The sequence below is a fragment of the Stegostoma tigrinum genome, chromosome 37 (assembly GCF_030684315.1).
Source record: "Stegostoma tigrinum isolate sSteTig4 chromosome 37, sSteTig4.hap1, whole genome shotgun sequence".
NCBI classification, from domain to species: domain Eukaryota; kingdom Metazoa; phylum Chordata; class Chondrichthyes; order Orectolobiformes; family Stegostomatidae; genus Stegostoma; species Stegostoma tigrinum.
Genome location: NC_081390.1, coordinates 6,302,647 through 6,316,631, shown reverse-complemented (window position 1 = coordinate 6,316,631; position 13,985 = coordinate 6,302,647). Strand labels below are relative to the sequence as shown.

The 13,985-nt window shown below is 42.1% G+C and overlaps 1 protein-coding gene across 2 annotated transcripts in view; it reads left to right on the top strand.

The window, feature by feature from the left end:
* The window catches only part of LOC132206360 (placenta-specific protein 9-like), a 60,600-nt gene extending 47,260 nt beyond the window's left edge, over positions 1-13,340 (top strand). For both annotated transcript variants that reach the window (XM_059640260.1, XM_059640259.1), the window contains exons 2-5: positions 2,700-2,817; positions 9,831-9,910; positions 10,531-10,648; positions 13,234-13,340. In XM_059640260.1, the coding sequence (XP_059496243.1) occupies positions 2,760-2,817; positions 9,831-9,910; positions 10,531-10,648; positions 13,234-13,244 (267 nt within the window). In that variant the 5' untranslated portion in view covers positions 2,700-2,759 and the 3' untranslated portion in view covers positions 13,245-13,340. The remainder of the gene's footprint in view (positions 1-2,699; positions 2,818-9,830; positions 9,911-10,530; positions 10,649-13,233) is intronic.
* Positions 13,341-13,985: the final 645 nt, after the last annotated feature.

Sequence of the window (13,985 nt, the reverse complement as noted above, 5' to 3'; positions counted from 1 at the left end):
CTCTGGGTGAGTCCAAAACTTGGGGACACCGTTGCTATTTTGGGACATAGATAGTGGATATTTTTGTTCTTTTAGAGAGTTTGAAACTCTCTGCCCCAGAAGGCAACAGAAGCAGGGTCATTGAAAATTTTAAGGCATTTTTAAGAGAATCAAAGGTTATTAGGGATAGATGGAATGTGGAATTTGGAACACAAACATATCAGCCATGATCTTATTGAATGGCCTACTTCTGATTCTAATTCATATGATTCAGAATTAACCTGAATGTTTAGTTCTGGTTGAATGAGTTGTATTTATATAATGCTTTCATGACGTTAGGACATCCTGAGTGTTTGCAGCCTATTTAGTACTTTTGAAGGGTAATGCATGAACATCTGAACAAGGATTAAGAGGCTTTTTAAGTCTGCTCTGCCCTTCACAAGATTATGGTTGATCTGATTTTAACCTCAACTCTACATTCCTGCATACCCTGATAATCTTTCACATCCTTGTTAATCAAAAATCGATTGAACTGTGCCATAAAAATATCTGTGCCAAAAGAAAATACTGTCTTTTCAAGATGGGAATTCAAAAGACTCATAACTCTCTGAGAGAATTTTTTTTTGCCTCATTGCTGTTTTAAATGGCGACCCCTTATTTTTAAACTATAACCCCTGATTCTCTCACATGAGGAAAAATGTTTTCCACACCTACCCAGTATAGTCCTCCCAGGAATCTTATATGTTTTCAATTAAGTCTCCTCTGCCTTCCTTCCCTAATGGTATTGTGAGTCTACCCTCAGCAGGTGGACTGCAACTGTTAAAGAAGGCAGCTCATCACTTTCTCAAAAGCAACTACGGATGGGCAATAAACGCCGGCCAGCCAGTGACGCCCACATCTCACAAATGAATTTAAAAAAGACTCTTCTAAGCTCCAGTGGATATAGATTAGATTAGATTCCCTACAGTGTGGAAACAGGCCCTTCGGCCCAACATGTCCACACAGCCCCTTAGAGCATCCCACCAAGACCCATCCCCCTGTAACCCACACACCCCTGAACACTATGGGCAATTTAGCATGGCCGATCCACCTACCCTGCACATCTTTGGACTGTGGGAGGAAACCGGCGCACCCAGGGGAAACCCACGCAGACACGGGGAGAATGTGCAAACTCCACACAGTCAGTCGCCCGAGGCTGGAATCGAACCTGGGTCCCTGGTGCTGTGAGGCTGCAGTGCTAACCACTGAGCTACCGGGCCTAGCCTGTCTAGCCTTTCCTCATAAAACAATCTGCTCATTCCAGGTATTAGTCGACAATTCACATTCGTAATCACACCACTCGTAACAACTTGCCAGCTTGAGAAGACCCATTTATTCCTAATATCCACTTCCTGTTAGCCAACCAATCTTCCATTCATGCCAATGTTACCGCAACACTATGAGTTTTTATTTTCTGCAATAACCTTTGATGTCGCTCCTCATCAAATGCCTTCTGGGAATCAAAGTCAAATACATCCACAGGTTCCTGTTTGTGTATGGCACAAGTTACCTCCTCAAAGAACTCCAATAAAGTAGTTAAACATGATTTGCCTTTGACAAAACCATGCTGATCCTGTCTGGTACAACTTTTTAAATAACAGATTGACATCTATCAGAGGGAAAATATTAGAAGCGAACTGGTCTGTAATTTCCTGCTTTCTGCCTCTCTCCCATCTTGAATAAAGGAGTTACCTTAGCTATTTTTCATTCTGAAGGAACTTATCCTAAATCTAGCAACTTTTGGAAAATTAAAACCAATGCATCAACTGTCCAAGGCATGTATGTATCTCAGGAACGATAACAGATGAAAGGGATACAAGTTATACTCCAAGGATAGGGAAACTAAAAATCAACCAGCATTCCCCAATATCAAGTGGCCACTCTGCAGCTACCTCTGGTGGAAGTATTTAAAACGTTCTAAGGGTCACTGCACCCGAAACATTAACTCTGATTTCTCTTCACAGATGCTTGAAGTGTTGAGCTTTTCCAGCAATTGCTTTGTTTGTGCTGCTGGAAGTTTTGTTTGATTCTTTCACCGGAAGAGGAGAGGGGGCAACACTGGCTAGGCATGTTCTCTAACTGCCCTTGAGAAGGTGATGTTAGTCACCCTGAACTGCTGCACGCCTTGGGGTGTAGTTGCAAGATCCTTCATGCTGACAGAGAAGGGCGATACTTCCAGGTCAGGATAGTACCGTTGTGATGTCGCCGTCAATTTGTGCTAATCTGGACCCCACAAACAGCAACTTAATAATGACGATTTAAGCTGTTTTGAGACTTTGGTTGAGGGGCAAATATTGGCCAGGGCACGACAGGGATCTCATTTCTTCGAATGGAATCATTTACATCCACCTGCGAGGGGAAATGCCATTTAGCACTCCTGTACAGTGAAATCAAAACACAGATTCCCTCCTTCTCCTTGAGACTCTACAAAATTTTTGGCACACACCAGGCTACAGCAGAAAGAAAAATCAAACTCACTTAAACTATTTGCAATATAGTTTCCCGAACTGCTGCAATAAAACATTAAAAGATGTGAGTAGCGACAATTACTGTTATTAGGAAAGGAGTGGTTAAAAGATTTACATCACCACAGTAAGCAATTCAAACGGAAGGGCGCAGCTTGGGGCTGGAACCTGGAGGATATCCAGCACAAATGTTCTCTCTCCCTCCTTCTCTGCCAGGTTCATCGTCTCGGGGCTAGGATCGTGAGGACAAGGAGAAAGAAGGATTTACTCCACGACATGAGGGGTGTGTGGACTCTGTCTGCAGCTTTGCTCCTCTTGGGTCTGGTCACGACCGGTAGGTGACGGTCACTGGAATCATTTTGTGAATTGCTCGGCTCTTCGAACAGTTTGTTGTAGTTTGGGATCATTAATTTATCTAAGCAGCCTCCCCCCCCCCCCCACCATTCGCCACACTATGGTATTTGCTTTCTACATTTCTTTAGGGTGTATTTACTCTTTCTTTGTTGATTTAAAATCTTTGGAGGAGCAGTAGGAACTTTTTGGTTCAGAATGAAGGGAAGTATTAAAGGCAAAAGAACGGGAAAGTGTAAGGAGAGAAAGAAGAAGCAAAGTTCAAAATACTGGAACAGGGATTATGGGTTAAAAAAACATGCAACAGGAGAAATCAAAGTTTGTATTAAAGGAATGCGCAAGGGATGGGGCTGGGCAGTAAATCGTCAGAGAGAATCCCTTCCGGGAGGATTCAATGTTTTCCCAACACCGGAGGGAGGTAAAAGCACCACAGAGTTGCTTAGTTACGTACCCCAGAGGTGAATATGGCATTGTACCCGAGTCCCAGCTGTTGGGAAAGTGCACCTCCCTCCTCCCATCCCCGTTCCTTAATATGGATGAGTATGGAAAGCAATGTTCTCAGTTTTCAATGAATCAAGGGATGACAATGAGAGATAGTGAATTCAGTTCACAGTGTGCCTCATGGCTGCCTGTGGGAGACAGTGTTCCCCATCAGTTACTCAGTGTATCCCAAGGATAAATATGCTCTCATTTTTTCAGTCCGATGTTCAGGGAGTTACCCTGGGAAACAGTGGTTTCAGTGCTCACTGTCTCCCAGAATGGAGTGTCTATGGTCCCTGGTTCCTCTGACTACTCCAGGTTGACTGGGAGACACTAGTCTCAGTCCTCAGTACATATCAGGGCAGATTAATGGGAGAGGACAAGCAAATCTCTACACGTGCTGATGGAAGAGAAACAGGGAATTCTAAATATCAAACGTATCCCAGGACAGCCCAATCAAAGTCAGATTTTGAGTCCTGAATCTTGATAACAGAAATGAGGGGTTGGTGAGGAGACGATGGTATTATGATAATACCACTGCAGTAGTAACTCAGTGGTCTAGATTAATGCTGTGGGGCATAGTTTCAAATCCCACCATAGTAGGTGATGCTGTTTAAATTCAGTAACAAAATGAAATCAAAAAGCTAAACTAATGGCAGCCATACCTAACCAACGCTGAGTGTTATAATTTTACCCGTTTGGTTCAATAATGTCATTTAGAAATGGAAACCCGTCATCCTTACCACAGCAACATTTTAAACGTTACCTCATTACAATGGTTAATCATTATAACTCCATCATTGTAACTTGTTTTTCCTAACTACACATCTACTAAAATGCCCCAATTATTAAAACATTATAATAGTCATTTCTAGAAGATCCCCAATTACAACATATTTTTATTTTTTTTTCTTATTATGTTTCACCACTACAATCAGCCCACTTGCAAATATGCTTCTGGTGGACACTTTTTTTGATTGCCCTTGTTGCATTGTGCAGCTTAACTCCTAAGATAACTTGGACAGACACAAAAACAGAAGTTGCTGAATAAGTTCAGCAGGTCTGGTGTGTCTGTAATGAGAAATCAGAGTTAACATTTCAGGTCCAACTAACCAGATATCCTCACCTATTGTTTACTCCTTACCGCTTCCTCCTATCCTATCTTATGCATAAAAACCAATATTTTCCTAGTTACCATCTGTTCTGAGGAAGAGTCACTGGATCTGATTTCCCTCCACAGATGCTGTCAGACGTGCTGTGCTTTCCAGCAATTTCAGTTCTTTCGGTTTTTATAACTTGGAAAGACTTTGAATTTGTGATAAAGATAATGTCTGTCGATGGTCCTATTGCTTGTATTTCAAGCATTCTTGCTATTCAGTTCTATTTAGGAAATCGCCCTGGTCTACAAGTGTCAATAGCAAACCCTAATCTCAGTTTAAGTTTGGGCTGAGCTCTTGTTTACTGTGGTGGAAAGAGCCCTCTGGTGTTAAGACCAGTGCACTGCACTGTGCCAAGGATCCTTCTTGACCTGTCCAAATTGAAAATTTAAAGGGTCATTGTTGACGATAATATACGCATTTTGTTTCTCCAATTAATTTACATTTAAAAGCATAATCAGACATTGTTGCTCTGCCTCGCAAGGATCTATGTTGGAATTTATCTGGTGCACTACCATTCACCTAACGAACTTACTCATTAAGTGACTGGGGAGTCTCTGAAAGAGGAAGGATTTGAAACTTGCTGTAAAATTAAATCTGAAGATTCCAGAAGTATAGCTTCAGAAATCATTTTGTTGCTGATTTTTATAGGGACTATTACAGTGCAGCATCTCCTGGATTCCAAATGTTTTTGGTGTCTTTGCTGGTTATTATCACTGATATTAGAATTCAGAAATTGAATACAGCAATTTTATTAGTCTACAGGCGTTGCTACAAAGAGGCTATCATTAAGATATTGAAATGTGAGGCTGGATGAACACAGCAGGCCCAGCAGCATCTCACGAGCACAAAAGCTGACGTTTTGGGCCTAGACCCTTCATCAGAGAGGGGGATGGGGTGAGGGTTCTGGAATAAATAGGGAGAGAGGGGGAGGCGAACCGAAGATGGAGAGAAAAGATAGGTGGAGAGGAGAGTATAGGTGGGGAGGTAGGGAGGGGATAGGTCAGTCCAGGGAAGACGGACAGGTCAAGGAGGTGGGATGAGGTTAGTAGGTAAGAGATGGAGGTGCGGCTTGGGGTGGGAGGAAGGGATGGGTGAGAGAAAGAACAGATTAGGGAGGCAGAGACAGGTTGGACTGGTTTTGGGATACAGTGGGTGGAGGGGAAGAGCTGGGCTGGTTGTGTGGTGCAGTGGGGGGAGGGGACAAACTGGGCAGGTTTTGGGATGCAGTGGGGGAAGGGGAGATCTTGAAGCTGGTGAAGTCCACATTGATACCATTGGGCTGCAGGGTTCCCAAGTGGAATATGAGTTGCTGTTCCTGCAACCTTCGGGTGGCATCATTGTGGCACTGCAGGAGGCCCATGATGGACATGTCATCTAAAGAATGAGAGGGGGAGTGGAAATGGTTTGCAACTGGGAGGTGCCACAATGATGCCACCCGAAGGTTGCAGGAACAGCAACTCATATTCCGCTTGGGAACCCTGCAGCCCAATGGTATTAATGTGGACTTCACCAGCTTCAAGATCTCCCCTTCCCCCACCGCATCCCAAAACCAGCCCAGTTCGCCCCCTCCCCCCACTGCACCACACAACCAGCCCAGCTCTTCCCCTCCACCCACTGCATCCCAAAACCAGTCCAACCTGTCTCTGCCTCCCTAACCTGTTCTTTCTCTCACCCATCCTTTCCACCCACCCCAAGCCGCACCTCCATCTCCTACCTACTAACCTCATCCCACCTCCTTGACCTGTCCGTCTTCCCTGGACTGACCTATCTCCTCCCTACCTCCCCACCTATACTCTCCTCTCCACCTATCTTCTTTTCTCTCCATCTTCGGTCTGCCTCCCCCTCTCTCCCTATTTATTCCAGAACCCTCACCCCATTCCCCTTTCTGATGAAGGGTCTCGGCCCGAAATGTCAGCTTTTGTGCTTGTGAGATGCTGTTGGGCCTGCTGTGTTCATCCAGCCTCACATTTCATTATCTTGGATTTTCCAGCATCTGCAGTTCCCATTATCACATCATTAAGATATTGTCTGGATAACCAAAGAAAATTGCTGCGTGTATAGCCATGATTAACATAGGTCTCACAACACAAGAAATAATGCAATTCCACTTAATATGTTAAATAATAATCATCTAATTCCCAGTGTTAAGACAATGATACAATCATAGGACAATAGGATTGTATAATCACAAAGAAAACGTTCAGCCAATTCTGCCTGTGTTAACTCTTTGAGAGAACTGTCCAAGTAGTCCCACTCTGCTGCTCCTTCCTCACTGCTGGCAAGTATTTCCTCTTCAATTGTTTATGCGGTGCCCTTTTGGAAATAATGATTAAATCTGCTTTATCTCAGATAATGCACTCTCCAATCACAACAATTTGATGCACATTAAATATTTTGCTTGTTTACTTTTTTTTTACTAATTGCTATAAATCTGTGTCGTCTGCCACTGGAAAACGTTTCTCCTTATTTAATCTATAGAAACCATTCAAGATTTTGAACAGTGCTTTCAAATCTCCTCTCAACCTTCCCCACCTTCAGGAGAATAATTCGAGTTTCTCCAGATATTTGAAGACTTTCATCCATGGTACTCTTCCAGCAAAGTTCCTCTGCAGCTTCTCTAATAGCCTTGGCAACTTTCTTGCATTGTAGTTCCCAGAATTAGCCACAATACTCCAACTAGGGCCGAACTAATATTTTGTAAAGGTTCAGCATAACTTTCTTGTTCTTGCACTACATTCGTCTGTTTACAAAGACATGTGCTCATTAATCTTTTTAACAGACTTCTTAATATGTCCTGCCACCTTAAAAGACTCGACATTCCCATGTCCCTCTGTTCTTCCATCCCTTTATAGTTTATATTGCTTCATCTCATTCTTATTCCAAAAATGAATCATTTCATTTATCTACCATGTTTCCGCCCATTCCACCACCATTCTATGAATACCTGTGAACTGTTACTGTGCTCTTCACGACTACATTTATGAGTTTTGCATCATCTGCAAACTTTGAAAGGATGTGCTGTAAGCTCAACCCAAAGTCATGAAGCTGCAACATAACTATTGCTGTGGATGCTGGAAGTTTGACATAAAAACAAATAGTTTTAGAAACTGAGTAGGTCTAGCAACATATGTGGAGAATGGATCAGAGTGAATGTTTTGTGTACAGCCCAAAGATCCAAAGAAGAAACATGATGGACTCAAAATATTAACTCTAATTCTGTCTCCACAGATGCTGCCAGATCTGCTGAGCTTTTCCAGCCCTTTCTGGCATAGTTGAAGCTCACTTTTGCCTCTGAGTCATTGATGTTGTAAGTCCAAATCCCGTTCATGATTTTGAGCACAAAAATCAAGGAGGACATTGTGGTCCAATACTTGGGGAGCACTTTGGATGAGACATTAAACCAAGGTCCCAACTATCTCTTAGGTGGATGCAGAAGATCTCACGATACTATTTTAAAATCTCTCAGGGATAGACTATAAATTCTGGCCTTGCCTGTGTTACTCACAAATAAAAATAAAATTTTGAAGGAGAAAGCAAGTTATTCCGTGTCCTTACCAATACATATACAGTAGTCAACATCACAAAACAGATTATCTTATCATTTTCATATAGTAAGAGCTTGCTCTGTGTAAATTGATCTCTGTGTTGCCTAGCTTGCATTTCAAAAAGTACTTGTGCCTTTAAAGTGCTTTGCAACATTCTGTGGTCCTGAAAGGCTTTACATAAATGCAATTCTATTTTTTTCCTTTTGTCAATATATATCTAAAAGAGCAATGGTCCTAATACTAACTTTGGGCAGTGTTAAAACAACTGTTCTCCATTAATCTGCTTTCTGATCCTTAGCCAATTATGTAGCTACTGTCCTTTTAAACTCATAGACTTCAATTTTGTTAACAGGTTTGTGAGGTGGTACTTGATTCAGTGTCTTATGAAAAAGTCCTGGTGCACATTTGTCAAACTACCTTAATTAGCACACTGTCACTTTATCAAACAATTAAATCAAGTTAGTGAAATACACAATTAATGTTTAACCTTTAACACATCTGTGCTGTTTTTCATTGATTAATCTGTATTTTTCTCCAAGCATTGATTGATTTTTATCTGGCTTATTAAAACAATTCCCCATCAGCAATGCAAAAGTAGTCCCTGTTAATTGAAAATTTTGTATTAATAGAACATGGAACAGTCCAGCACAGTACAGATCTTTCAGTCCACGATGTTGTGCCGACCTATTATCCTACTCTAAGATCAAACTACCCAGGATACCCTACATTTTACTATCCTCCATGTGCCTATCCAAAAGTCGCTTAAATGTCTCTAATGTATCTGACACCATTACCACCACTGACAATACATTCCGCGTAGCCACCACTCTCTGTGTAAAGAACTTTGCTCCGACATCTCCCGTATACCTTCCACCAGTCATCTTAAAATTATGCCTCCTCATAACAGTCATTTCCACCCTGGGAAAAAGACTTTGACTATCCACTCTATCTATGTCTCTCATCATCTTGTACAACTCTATCAAGTCACCTCTCATCCTTCTTCATTCTAATGAGAAAAGCCCTAGCTCCCTCAACCTTTCCTCAGAAGATCTGCCCTCCAGTCCAGGGAACATCCTGGTAAATCTCTTTTGCACTCTCTCTAAAGGGTCCACATTCTTCCCATAATGAGGTGACCAGAACTGAACACAATATTCCAAGTGTGGTCTAACCAGGGATTTATAGAGCTGCAGCATAACTATGCGGCTCTTAAACTCAATTCCACTGCCAATGAAAGCCAACACACCATATGCCTTCTTAACAACCCTATCAACTTGGGTGCAACTCTGAGGGATCTATGGATGTGGACCCCAAGATCCCCCTGTTCCTGTACACTGCCAATTCCTTGATGTTTTACTGTATGTGAACTTGAATCCTTGATGGAAGTGTGGGACTGGGAAACTACCTCAACTGGATGAGTTTCTATTTACCATAGTATTAATGTGGTAATTTGCTAATTCCTATTGGTTAAGCTAGCTAAATAATAATACAGGACACAGACAAATTCTGTTGCTGTAACAAGTACTATCTGTCAGCAGATGTAATTGGAGATATTTTCATTCTCATTCAAAATATTTTTCCAAACATTTATTTTTGTCCCTGAAGAAATATTTTATGATAAATAACAATGATACAGCCCAGCACTTACACTACTGTGGAATACTGACTTAAAAGAATGACCCTTCACATTTTTTAGTTACATCTAATACAGCTGTTTGCTAACTGAACTTCTGGAAAGAGACATAAAGAGTGAGTCAAAGAGAAGTTGCACAGGGGAGGAGAATGTTTTGATTCAATAACACTGCTTGTTCTAGGAGGAGACCCCCAAAGGGATACCAGAGACTGGTGTGAACAGAACAAGACTCTCCACAAACGGTTGGATATTGTAGAAAAGGTAACAAAACCCATTCTCTATTTTAAGTACAGCAACACGAGGTTGCAGTATGCACTGGATACATTATAATGAGTGATTGCAGAGAATTTAATTTGTAGTAATGCTGGTTGTTAACATGTGAACTCTGCTTCTCTCTTCCCACCGATATTGCCTAACCTGTTTGCCAATGTTTGATGTCAGACCACATCAGTGGAGAAAGAACTAGAACTAACATTTAGGGAAGAAGCAATAAATGCTGCCTGGCCAGCGAGGTCCTCATCCCATGACTGAATTTTATAAAAACTGCAGTTCGATGGACTTTTGTTAGAATAGAAAATAGTTACGGGTTTTAGGCAATGAAAGGGGAGGAAGGAATTAAAGGTATGATCTATCACAGGACGGAAGGTAAAAAAGATTGAATATCCGGGGAAATGGCAATGGGACAGACATCAGATCATCAAGGAAGAAGTGGCTGCCATGTTTCCTTTATTTCAAAACTATTGCATTGGTTGCAAAGTACTTCGGCAGATCCTGAGAATGTGAAATGAAACTTTTTTTTATCATACCTGCCAGTAGAAGATGAATAATCATTGAGTTTTGCTTCTTCTTTTCTCTCTGTCCTTCTCTCTCATTTATTTCAGAATATAGAACGAACAGTCAATCACTTGGAGGCTGAAATATCTGCTCTGCTCAGAGTCATCGAGGATTCAAACCCCCCACTTCAGCTGGCAGTTCCAACCATGGACATTTTTGAGAATGGTGAGTCTATTTTGTGGAATAACTCCCTTTCCTTTGTTAGTGATGAATTGTGCTTTAGTTGAGCTGCAGGGCTTTTCATGCTGGGAGATGAGTCAGGTTCTCGCTTCTGGGTCTAAGAGTCAACATGACACGTCAGGTATCGGACTGGTTCAACGCCGAGTCTAGATCTCTACTCTGTCCAGATAAATTTGCCCTTGCCCCTAAACTTCATAAGTGTACCAGAGTCACATATCTTCAATGCATCCACCCGAAATACTTGTGACCCTTACTGAGTTTGTACTTTGGGCCCAAGCTTACCAGGGTTGATTAAAGTGTCAGTTTATATGTATACATGCAGCAAAGTGAAATTTGTGTTTAGCAGCATAGGAACAACTTCGCATTGTTCGGAATGTCCACACACTCATTTGGGTCCCAAGTTCCACTTTGGGAAGCCCTGTTTTTACACATACAGTGTAAGTAATTTTGGTTTTTGTATTTCTATGCTCATTCTTTGACTTCCTTTTTGATGAACAGGTGATTGAAACCATGACGTTCCCAGTCTCTAGGAATCATTGCTGTAGCCATTAGAAAAAAACTTCCGTTTTGTTTATTTGCTTAAAATGAAAATATTTTGAGTTTTAAGCATGGAAAAATTAAATTCCTCACTAACCAGCAATTGTGATTTACCACTCCTACTATTTCCTGGCAAGTTTTACTGTAGATTCAATAAATCTCATCCACATACCAGTGGTCATGGGCACAAGATACAAACCAGACTCAGATTTGGCACCATTGAAAGGAGAAGAATGATTTGTGAGTGAAATGGAAAAGTGCAATATTAGTATATTTGGAGATAGTCTTCTCAAGCCCTCTAACCTGACCAAATACTCCTACTACCCAAGATAGTAGGAACTGCAGATGCTGGAGAATCTGAGATAACAAGGTGTAGAGCTGGATGAACACAGCAGGCCAAGCAGCATCAGAGGAGCAGGAAGGCTGATGTTTCCGGCCTAGACCCTTCTTCAGAAATGGGGGAGGGGAAGGGGGGGTTCTGAAATAAATAAGGAGAGAGGGGGAGGTGGATAGAAGATAAATAGAGAAGATAGATGGAGAGGAGACAGACAGGTCAAAGAGGCGGGGATAGGTCAGTAAAGGTGAGTGTTGGTGGGGAGTTAGGTCAGGAGGGCAGACAGGTCAAGGGGGCGGGAAGAGGTTACTAAGTAAGAGATGGGGGTGGGGCTTGAGGTGGGAGGAAGAGCAGGTTAGTGAGGCGGGGACAAGCTGGGCTGGTTTTGGGATGCGGTGGGGGAGGGGAGATTTTGAAGCTTGTGAAGTACATTGATACCATTGGGCTGCAGAGTTCCCAAGCAGAATATGAGGTGCTGATCCTGCAACCTTCAGGTGGCATCGTTGTGGGACTGCAGGAGGCCCAAGACGGGCATGTCGTCTGAGGAATGGGAGGAGGAGTTGGAGTTGAAGTGGTTATCCTACTTAGTAACTCTTTCCACCCCCTTGACCTGTCCATCTTCCCTGGACTGACCTATCTCCTCCCTAACTCCCCACCTACACTCACCTTTACTGGCTCCATCCCCGCCTCTTTGACCTTTCTGTCTCCTCTCCACCTATGTTTTCCTCTATCCATCTTCTATCTGCCTCCCTCTCTCTCCTTATTTGTTTCAGAACACCCCCTTCTCCTCCCCCATTTCTGAAGAAGTCTTCTTGCTGCTCTGATGCAGCTTGGCCTACTGTGTTCTTACTCCTAATACCCATTTTATTTTTACACGTTCAGTAAAAGTAGGGATGTAGAGCGTACACTCAGGGTTTAATGGTATTGGAGCTCATGTACTCTGTAATGGCTGCAGAATGTTTATTTTCCAGAAGCCAATGTCCCTCCCCTACTCAAAAGTTCACCCTCTTGGCTTCTGGGAGCAAAAGGCCACTTTTGGAGGGAAACTGGCATATGTGGAATTGTTCTGAGCAAGGAGTTCCTATTCTTGGAAAAGAAGGAATTTTGTTTGGGAAGCTGTTGGTGAGGGGAATTGGTGAGGGAGCATTTAAAGACAATTTTTTTTTCATAAAATATTTATTGAGGGCTTTCTTAGGGATGACATCATACGGTGTAGTTCTAGAAAGTCCACATCTAGTTTGTGGTGAGTTAGCTGACCTTTTCACTAGGGCTAAGAAGTGTGTGTGCATGCAAGTACGTGACTGCATGTGTGTGTCTGTCCTTTCTTCTGTCCTCATTTCTAAGGTTTGGGATATGGACATCCATTGGATTGATCCAAGCTTATGGACAAAACACTGTAGTCATTTGACATTGCCTTCTGCAGGACACCCGACCAGGAACATGCCTGCTCTTAGCTTCTGCCCTCATGCAGATTGGAAGAAATTACAGGCTGACAGTCATCTGGTTTTGACATTATCTGGACACCTTTTTAGCCAACAAATCCTGATGTGGGAGTCAAACCCAGAGCTTCTGACCAAGATGATGTCACTATACCACAAAAGCCTGTGTTTTGTAACTAGGAGGGTTGTTTAGTGGAGTACTGCATGACAAATTACTGATTGTCATTTTGACTAAATTCTGTTGTTTTCCCATTCACCAGGTTTGTACTGAACGTCACGGTACCAGTCTGCATTCTGAAAGGCTGTCATTAAAGGATACATACATCAAGAAACTAATCAGCAAGAGGGGATTAAAAAATGAATGTTATCAATGTCTACAGTTATTTCTTACATTAATGTATTCTGCATCCTGTTTCTCTCATGGGATTACATTGAAAAACTGCTAATGTTCATTCTATATCTGTAACCAGGGTAATTGTTGCTTATAGATTATCTTGTTGGGAAATCTGCTTGCCACATCCTCATGTATTCACTACCTCAGCTGCAAATGCTCTGCGACTTCCATCCTCTAAATGTATCAAGGTTGATCCCTCTTTCAGCTGCCCTTTACCCTCCAGAAGAGGCTTTTCAGCTCTGAACAAACGGCCCAAATACTGACATTTTCTTTTCAGGATGTCACTTTTTAAAAGTTCTTTTTCTTCCTGCATGTTCGACACCTCTTGATTTTTCTTCTGGTCTGTGTGTGGAATTTTTAGCACACATCTTAGATCCAGAGTTGAAAAGCCCTCTTTTTTGTTCCACAAATCTATACATATTGTCCAGATTTCTCAGGTAGATAGGAAAGTGAAAAGAATGTTGCACAATGGAATGCTATGAGTCTTTTATTTGACACAGGCTTGAGGTTTCTTCATGTTAATGCATCCTTCATCTTCACAAAGTTACTTCTGGCTATTGCGGTCCTTGTTCTAAGATGGCATCTGTCATCAGGATAATAGGGAGCTTTGGCATTTGC